Source organism: Rhagoletis zephyria, unplaced genomic scaffold (assembly GCF_001687245.7).
Source record: "Rhagoletis zephyria isolate East Lansing unplaced genomic scaffold, Rhagoletis_zephyria_1.1 Rzeph_scaffold_00726, whole genome shotgun sequence".
Lineage (NCBI taxonomy): Eukaryota > Metazoa > Arthropoda > Insecta > Diptera > Tephritidae > Rhagoletis > Rhagoletis zephyria.
Genome location: NW_016157810.1, coordinates 159,567 through 169,661, shown reverse-complemented (window position 1 = coordinate 169,661; position 10,095 = coordinate 159,567). Strand labels below are relative to the sequence as shown.

The window sequence follows — 10,095 nt, the reverse complement described above, 5'->3', positions numbered from 1 at the left end:
TAACACCCGTTAATCCAGGTCAGACGTCAGATCTGTCAGCAACATTTTTGCAAAAGTTATTTTACGATGCAGAGCAGAATTTCGAATTTATGTGACGTGTGATTCCGAAGTTATGGCTGATTAAAAATTTCACTCCTCTTTTACAAAAGTATTTGCACTTTATAATAAGCATTTACCATACATATTAGGGCGGGTCGATTTAAAAATCGCTCATTGCTCTGTGAAAATCGTATTCTAGGGATCAAAATAAGAAACTTTGCCGAAGGAACCATACCTCTAAAACGAATTCTGATGTCCCCCAATTTGGGTCGAACTTTTGGGTAGGGGCAAATTTTGAAAAATCCCACTTTGACCCATTTAGAGTGCTCCAATCGAGTCCAAATGTATGACCGACCCCCACTAACTTTGGACGGCCGATCCACCCATGCCAGTGGCACACCCCCTGGAACTCCCCTGGGGGGTTCCCCATACAATCATTTCAAAAAATCACCATTTTTGGCCTTTACATGAAAAAATCAGCTAAATGGCTATGTTTTTTCTTTATTTTTATTTATTTATTTATAATAATATTTATTATTTATTTATAATAATATCTATTTTTTCTCTTAAGAAATTTATTTAGTCAGAACATATGTAAATGAAAAAATTAATTTAAGTGAGTTATAGAAAAGAAACTAAAAAAAATTATTGTTTGAAGTCTTTTTTACTTTCAAGTCTGGGCAATTTCGCACGGCTCTCTAATGTCGTCGCCATAACAGCCTCTACATTTTCCGGTATAACCCGTTTGGAAACGCTAGCTAGCAATTGAACATGTCGTTCCGTTCCTTGTATGTGTGATGGAATTTTTGGATCATTAAACGGTGGATCATCTTGATTTAAATATTCTTTCAATGTATCGTACGGAATGCTTCGCGTGAATGGTGGTTCAAATACGATATTTATATCATTCAAATTGATCATTTCCGTATAACTTGTGCAATTAAAGTTTATATCTGGTTTTTTATAAACTCTAAGTTCCATTGGCTCGTCAACATCGGTTCGATAGCGTAGAATTTTCTTGATGGCACAGTCGCGCTTTTCTTTGCTATCATCAAACAACATTGATAACAAGATATTTTCCGAATGCGCATAATATGAATTATCTTTAATTACTTGATTGACAATTTTGCGTAAACGAGGTTCTAGAAATCGTGACCAACCAATGAACTTGAAAAATAATGCACTGCCGTACACGACAGAGCTGTAATACTTGATATTGAAGTACATTGGCACATAACATTTAATTATAAATTCAACCAGAATTCTTAAATTTGCATCTGGATTTTCCGTTGTCACATATAATCGCAATAATCTAGCGGCCTTGGTGAGCCACCGAGAATGTACAATTTTCCCTGGTTTGATGTTAGCCAGATCCACCGGAACCACGCCGCTAGAAATTGCATGGGCCATGTCGTATAAGTACTTCGAATCGGTGGAAAATTCAATTTTTTCTGGAGCAGGGGGCATATTTTGCAACTCAATTTTCTGGAAGCCGTCCACCACCTGAAAATATATAATAATAAAATAATTAAAAATGGTTGACAATTATAATAAATGAGTGATAGCAATAACTTACCGGAAGAGTTTCACAAGTTTCGATTTGACGGCTCAGTTTTCCGGTTGCCGATCTTGGTCCAGTGCTGGTTGATTTATCCAAAGCTTCAAACAAATGCCGAAACGGAAGTTCGTTGAAGTGTAGAAGGCAAACGAACCAATGCAATGGTCTTTTTAACAGCAATTCGAATCGTCGTATAATTCCACCGTGTGGGCCAGTGTTTGTTGGCTCACCGTCAGTGCATATTCCAATTAATGCATCCAGTGATATATTTTTATCGTTGAAAAAACCATTTAATTTGGTTGTTTCGTATTCAGCGGTTTCATGTTCCAGTCTTACGTAACCAATCAATTCAGAATTGGGTTCTCTCAAAATAACAAGATGAGGTTCTTTTACCATCCTAGTATGATACTTCTCATCAATTTTATCTATCGTTAAAGTATCATCTTTTCTGCCATCGAATGAAAACGCTAACAAATTGGTATCATCTAACCGTTTGCGAAGCACTTCTTGTCTGCATTTCTCTTTTTCTCTGCGAACTTTCGATTTATCCATGATGAGAGGTTTCCCATGCTTATCTTTAATTTTAAAATCTTGCAAAAGAGCGGTTCCCAATGCTGATGCTACTCTGTCAGGCACACCAAATCTGTCGCATACCAAGGCAAAGTTAAAACAATCGTATCTCTCTGTGTATTGTGAACTTGTGCTTCTATCCATATCTTCTTGAACCGGTGGCGGTGCGTATGTTGAATCATCGGGATCTTGGTATGTTGGCATTGATGACATAGACGTTGCTCCTTGCTCTTCAGTTTCCATCACAAATGCATCCATTGTTAGTCTTCTCTGATTATGTTGATCGTGCATGAACTCTTTGAGGCGTTCGGGAACCCAGCCGCATGCACATGGAGCTGCCTTCAAATCGCATTTACATGTTCCAATGTAAAAAATTGTTTCCAGAGATTTTACATACTCTGTAAATTGTTGGGTGTTGTTTCTTCTCTTGATTTGCTCTTGATACTTGTCAAGCAATTTATTCAATTTATTAAATACACTTTTTTCAGCATTATTTCCATACCAAGTTTTTCCCAAATTCCAATCAACTTATCTTGTACTTGAATAGTGAATGATTTATGGGAAAACTTTTTTTGTTCTGTTTTAGCACGTTCGCTTAAGTAAAAATAATATCTCAAGATATCCAGATGGGTTGGTAAATTAAGATCAGTTAAATCAGTAGACACACCAAAAACAGTAACATCATGCTTGGGTATATGACTCATTGGGTTTTCGATAGTTGTTGATGTAGTTGCTTCATCTTGCGGTGTAGAGGATGGTGGATTCATTGTAAACTTTTTGATTTGGAATGGTCACTTCACTTATTATTTTTTTTGAAATATTTTTTTATCTGAAATTAGCACTTCACACTTTGAGTTCTTCACAACGACTTAATGCATTCACAAAAACTGTTGCGTTATATATGGTCTACGAGACGAGGTAATAAGAATGAAATGGTAATTTCAATTCTACCTGCTGTGTCTTGTGGTGGCTTAAAAAAAACAACACAAGCAATTTTACGATCTGCAATTGTGTCACAGTGATACCTTCATTGTTTAAAAGGGTTGCGGTGCATTCCAGTGATACCTTAATTGTTAAAATGGTTGCAAAAAACGCGCATTTCTTAAGAAGGTGCCTTAAAATACCCACAAAAAGGGTTGTAAAAACAACCTTCATTTCTTAAGTAGGTGCTATAAAAAAACTACACAAGTAAGTTTACGACATGCAGCTGTGTCTTAAAAAACGCACACAAGCAATTTTCCGATTTGCAATTGTGTCACAGTGATACCTTCATTTTTTAAAACGGTTGAATAAAAAACCCACACAACTATGTTTACGACATGCAAATGCATCACAGTGATGCCTTGGTTTTAAAAGGGTTGTAAAAACGCTAATTTCTAATAATTTTTTTTAATTTCTTTTCTATTACTAAGTTAAATTCATTTTTTCATTTACATATGTTCTGACTAAATAAATTTCTAAAGAGAAAAATAAACTCCAAAAAGAAAAAACATAGGCATTTCGCTGATTTTTTCATGTAAAGTGCAAAACCGGCGATTTTTTGAAATGTTTGTATGGTGAACCCCCAGGGGGGTTCCAGGGGGTGTGCCACTGGCATCGGTGGGTCGGGCCTCCAAAGTTAGTGGGGGTCGGTCATACATTTGGACTCGATTGGAGCACTCTAAATGGGTCAAAGTGGGATTTTTCAAAATTTGCCCCTACCCAAAAGTTCGACCCAAATTGGGGGACATCAGAATTCGTTTTAGAGGTATGGTTCCTTCGGCAAAGTTTCTTATTTTGATCCCTAGAATATGATTTTCACAGAGCAATGGGCGATTTTTTTGCCTCCCCACAAATCGACCCGGCCTAATACATATGTATGCCAACACACCAAATTTGAAATTCATGTGACTTACGGTTTCGAAGTTATAACTGATTAAAAACGTCACGCCTATGAGAGGTGCTACGGCCCCTTGTCAGATCTCATTTTTTATACCCGAGGTTACGTCCGAGGTCACTCTCTATATACGAGTAAAAGCCCCATGAAAATCCATTCAGTAGTTCCGGAGATAAGTGAGTTCAAACAGAAAAACCATCTACAGTTTTGTTATAGTATTGATAGATAGATAAGCGTGGGAAATAGTTTTCGATAAGACACGTCTCATGAATTATATACAATCAACAGCTGTTTACTGCATGTTTTCAGAGAAAAATACTACATTTGTTGCCAAATACCTAGAAAGTGTATCTGAAGTAGAGTCCGACCGATTAATCGACTGATGCCGGGGCTAGTATAGGCCAAGAGAATCGGCATCGGCCGTTTCTGGCCGATTCTTAAGAGAGGTTATGTTATTTAGTTATTTATTTATTTGATTATGTTTTTATTTTGTTATTATAAAAGTTCATAAAAGCATTTGTTCTTGAAATTAATCGGCCGAAGCATCGGCCCATTCTTTGCCGATTAAATTCTGAATATAGTTTAATTTTAAGAACAAATGCTTTTATAACTTTGTGTGATAACAAAAGAAAAACATAATCAAATAACTAAAAAACAATGCCGTATTAAAGAATCCGATTCTTTTGGCCGATACTAGCCTCGGCATCGGCGATTCATCAGTCGGACTCTAATCTGAAGTCAGCATTGATTTTGCTCATATATGATTCATGGTATGGCGGGAAAAAACTTGTCCCATGTATCACATTTCATTAATTGGATAAAATATAAATATAAAATAAATAAAATTAAAATAAATTAAACTATTTAAGGTCTATCCAAAAATGTCGGAGGATGTTTCAACCCTCAAAACTCCTCAGCTGACAGAGGGGAAATACATAACTCCTAAAGGCTAGAATAATGGCGTAACGCATTTGGACACCCTCTAAATACAAAAAATTTTTTCTTTCGACACATTTTAAATTGTTTGAATTTTGAATATTTTAATATTTGTTGGACATTGTTGGGTATTGAATAAATACCCGTGTCATTACGTTCATAAAAATAGTCATTAGTTTGTTTCCACGTGGTATTTCTTAAATGGCATACATCTTTGGCCATTTCCATGCCAAGTGGAAATTCGGCATAAGTTTGTGATAAAACTGTTGTGATCTTGAGGTTTTAATTATTCCGCGGGGCCTGGGTTTAAGCCGGTTCAACTCAACAACAAAAAATAAAAAACAAAAAAGGTTTTTTTTTCTAAAGGTGGCCGCCCATTGACAGGCCAATGACAAATCTCCGAGTGTTTTCTGCCATGAAAAACGGCTTCTTGACTGATTCTCAACGCTTCTATAAATAATTGCTCAGTCATACGACTTGGTTAGGGCGATATGAAGCAGTTAAAGAATTAAGTTATTACAGTTGACCGTGTTTGTCACAAAAGTAAAACGTGGCAGAAAAGTTGATAGTGAGCAGTGTAATTTATTGAAAAATATTAACCAATTTTCCGTGCAATTGTGATTCGGATTCGTATTATTCAATGTTTTGAAATATATTTCGCGAAGGCAAAAAATAAAAATATCTGAGATCACGTTCTTTTTTAGGGGAACCTGGGTGACGGTAAAACTGAAAAATTTAAAAAGGTTTTCATGTGATTTTTGAAATGAACGATCCAAATTAGTCGGTATACATACTTAAGTATGTATTCTAATATTTTGAGAATCAGTGGTTGAATTTTTGTACTGAATGGGTTAGGAAAGCTTAAGTTTAAAAGCGGCAAATTTTAAGGCTTATTGCGTTTCAGACTACGACTAATAAAGCACTTGGACGGATATTGTGAAAGGTTAGACTATACCTTAAAAATTACTGCTTTCTCATGGCCCGCTGTACGGAGCTCTAAGTAGAGTAAGGCCCTTTAATAACCTAAAAATAGTTTGGGTTATCAGATATCTAGCAATACAAGATTAATTGTTGTCTTTCATGAAGTTCTTTAAATAAATCTTGAGCTAAATACTGAAGTAACGGGTGATTTTTTAAGAGCTTGATACCTTTTTTTTTAAAAAAAACGCATAAGATTGGTCCATGACATTTACTTTTTGAAGATAATTTCATTTAAATGTTGACCGCGGCTGCGTCTTAGGTGGTCCATTCGGAAAGTCCAATTTTGGGCAACTTTTTCGAGCATTTCGGCCGGAATAGCCCGAATTTCTTCGGAAATGTTGTCTTCCAAAGCTGGAATAGTTGCTGGCTTATTTCTGTAGACTTTAGACTTGACGTAGCCCCACAAAAAATAGTCTAAAGGCGTCAAATCGCATGATCTTGGTGGCCAACTTACCGGTCCATTTCTTGAGATGAATTGTTCTCCGAAGTTTTCCCTCAAAATGGCCATAGAATCGCGAGCTGTGTGGCATGTAGCGCCATCTTGTTGAAACCNGCATGTGTGTATGTGTTGTCACCGCTGTGAATGCTTCGCCCTTGCAAAAATCTCGACTACTTCATGCATGCATGTAAAGAGTACTCCCTAAGGAACAACAAGGAGTACTCCAAAATTAACCACAATTCCAATGGTCCAATTAACATTGCGATGTCCTAGGGCAGAACCATATACTCCAACTCTGCATTACATCAGAGTAGCCCACAACAACAACAATGGCAGTCTTCACTTCACAGATGCTTTTTAAAAATTAATAAAAACCAGAAAAAAAATTAAAAATTACATGTTGCCCCTGACGGCATTCGAACCCGAACATGCTGGGAGCTAACAACTAACAGCGAGCATCTCTACACGTCCAGCTACAGCTAGACATGCAAATCTGCTTTTAACTGCTCAAATTCAATCACATTTCGTTAAAACACGAGCATGGATCGGGTAACAATAACCTGGTGCAGAGACACGAGATGGTCCGCTACAGCATGAAAAAGGAACACTTTTGTAAGTACTCCAATATACCACACATAGACTACATGGTCCAACGATTTTTGCAGGGGGTATACACCCTGCAGCGGAAATACTAGTACAGAACTAGTGAGTTCACCAGTTTTCGGGAGTCGAATACCGGTACCTTGCAAATCTACCAGCCAGGAGTTGTCCTAGAAGGTGACAATTGACTCCCGCTGCGTATCTTTTCACTAGTACTTGTAGTAGTAACATGTAACCTGATACTTGTCACAGATACTTTTTCATAATTAAAAAAAAGGAAAATAAAGATTTTAAATTATACGTTCTGCATAGTGAGATTTGAACTTGAACACTTTCGGCCGCAACTAATTTCAGCCAGCAACTTTGCGCACAGCTACAGGCACAACATGTATGTAAGTGTGCTTTCAAATGTTCGCTTTGAATCAAGCCAGGCGACGATTTATTCAAATTTAAATTTGTCTTTGCTATTACCACTTCTTAACACTCACTACAAATAAAACTACAGGTTTATAACTTTTTTATGAGAATTAAGAGGGTGTTGTTTTCAAATGCAAAAGTTGTGTTATAAAGTTTGAAATAAATTTTTTGTTTTAAAACAGTGTTGTAGATGACAATGTAGGGAAGTTTTTGCGAAAGTTTCAGAATTAAACATCAAGTAGTTGCAAAGTTATAACACTATTATTATGACTCACACGGTTAGCAGATTAGGGCGCTGCGCTCTAAAAGGCTTTATAACTCGGAAAAGTAAAAAAAGTATTTTTTATTAGTGATTTATATGTAAAAAGAGTTGAGTTAACTAAAAACAATATTAACAAGTAAGAGCAGCGCTGTCTTCTGCTATGCCGAAGGCTTCATACCTTTCATGAACATCTGCAAATTTTACTTAGACAGATTACTGCTTTTGAATACATCTGCATACATCGATAGAGGAGTTACATACCTGTATAAAAAATCGCATCTGAACAATCATAGGTATGGAAGATATACCTTATATTAGCACCAATCTAAGTGATTTTCACTGCTATGTGATCGGTATGTAACCCGGTAACACAATTTATTGGGTTTAGTTTCCTACATAAAGGAGATATATCGCAAAAACTGGTATCTGAACAATCAGTGGTATAGGAGATAAAGCTTATACAGCATAGATTTTGACGATTTTCTCAGTAGACTTTGTATTATCTATATATTAATACCGTAGATGAGCAGAGTTTTTCATAATTGGTTGAAAATTACGGCCAAAACCGTCGTTTAAATATTTTCAAATTGTGTATAGATGTTGCTGCAACATGTTCAATTTGACATGTTTCGCCTGTTGCTTCACTACACATTTGAAATTAAGCTTTGAAATAAACATAAATATGAAGATGAAGAAATAAATGATAACGATGAAGTCAAAAAAAAAGAAGGCAGAAGTGAAGATAAAGGCGAAAATGGAGACAATGACAGATACATAAGAATTAGGGTAACTGAAAGGGTAAGAACATTTCTTGAATTTATGAAGTGAAACTTCTTTAGCGGCAGTTGGTTGGCTGGGAGTAAATTGTCAAATTAAAGGTGAATAATGCACATGCAAATGGTTCTCAGCGGTTTAGCGGTTTGAGAATAAAAACGAAAACAAAGATGCCTAGAGGTACAGGCAAAAACGAAGATCAAAGTAAATTTAAACACTTTAAGGTAAAGGTGAAGAGGAATATGCAAAAATAAAGATAAATATGAAGAAAAGGATGAGGATGAAGATCGATATTGTTACCGATATAAAATTCGATATTCTTATCGATATAATAATCGATATTGCTATTGACAAAATAATCGATGTTATCGATATTGTTATTAATTAAATAACCGCTATTGTTATCGATATAATAATCAATATAATAATCGATATTGTTATAGATACAATAATGGATATTGTTATCGGTATAATAATCGATTAAATAATTGATTTTGTTATTGATTTAGTCATTTATATTGTTAACGATATGTACAATTATCGATTCTGATGATTGTTATATTTATCGCTGAATTAATCGATTTTACAATCGTTGTATTTTTCTATATGTGTATGGATATTGTTATCGGTATTTTTATCAACACAGTTATCAACAGGGTTATCGATACACTAATCGGAACATGGAATGTGATCACATTACATCACATCACATCACATTTTATCATATGATATGAAGAGACATCACATGCTATTGCATCACATAATATGATATCACATCACACGATATCACGTGACATGACATTATATGATATGACATCACATGATATGACATCGTATGACATGACATGGCATTACATGACGTGGCATCACATGATATGACATCATATTGTATGGCATCATATGACATGACATCAGAGGATATGACAACACATGACATGACATCCTATCAATCAATGTTGAGATAGTTTTCGAAAAATGTGGAGATGTCAAAAGTAAAAATTTATAAAGGTATCCAAAGTTATTACATTTTTGAGTTATCGAAATTTATCGAGCCATCGAATTTCACAGTTATCGAAATTGGTCGAGTTAACGAATTTTGTTGAGTTATCGAATTTTAGTGTTCTTGCAATTCATCGAACTATCGATATGTATTAAATCATTGAAATTTATTGATAAACTTGAATGTATCGGGTCAATTCCAAGTCCTGCCGAAGTCCTCCAAAGACTTTCTCAGATAAAAAAAAAATGTTGTTACGTTTTAGCAGAAGATTTTCCGGTTAGTTAATTTGTACCGTATAAGTTTTGCTACGTGTTAAGTTAGAAAACCTCTCCAAGGCTTCTAAAACTAGAAAAACTGTCGAATTTCGATAGTAACTGGCACTCTAGTTATTTATAAAATATCTTACGAAATTTATCGGTTTTAGCTGTTCAAATAAAGGAGTTTTACAGTAAAATTCCATATCTGAACAATCAGATGTATGGAAGATACATATTTGTTATAGTCACCCGATCCTTGTTATTTTCACTGTAATTATTCTTTTAATAATGAGTGAAAATGGTGAGAAATTTCATGTTCCTAGCTGCATAAATGGAGGAGTTATGATAAAAGACCTCATATCTGAACAATCAGTTGTATGGGGGCT

General features: G+C 35.3%; 1 protein-coding gene across 1 annotated transcript; it reads right to left on the bottom strand.

Annotated features, from left to right (window-relative positions):
* Nucleotides 1-639: 639 nt before the first annotated feature.
* LOC108361268 (uncharacterized) lies at nt 640-2,481 on the bottom strand. The gene is made up of 2 exons (XM_017613855.1): nt 1,616-2,481; nt 640-1,542 (listed from the first exon to the last, which is right to left on the bottom strand). The coding sequence occupies exons 1-2, from the start codon at nt 2,456-2,458 to the stop codon at nt 685-687; spliced, it is 1,701 nt and encodes a 566-aa protein (XP_017469344.1). The 5' UTR covers nt 2,459-2,481; the 3' UTR covers nt 640-684.
* Between the last annotated feature and the right edge of the window lie 7,614 nt (nt 2,482-10,095).

Excerpts from the sequence above, each read along its gene's own strand:
- LOC108361268 (XM_017613855.1), bottom strand. The coding sequence starts at position 2,458 with ATGCACGATCAACATAATCAGAGAAGACTAACAATGGATGCATTTGTG. Across the intron at positions 1,543-1,615 it reads AAACTTGTGAAACTCTTCCG|GTGGTGGACGGCTTCCAGAA; the intron begins GTAAGTTATTGC and ends ATATATTTTCAG.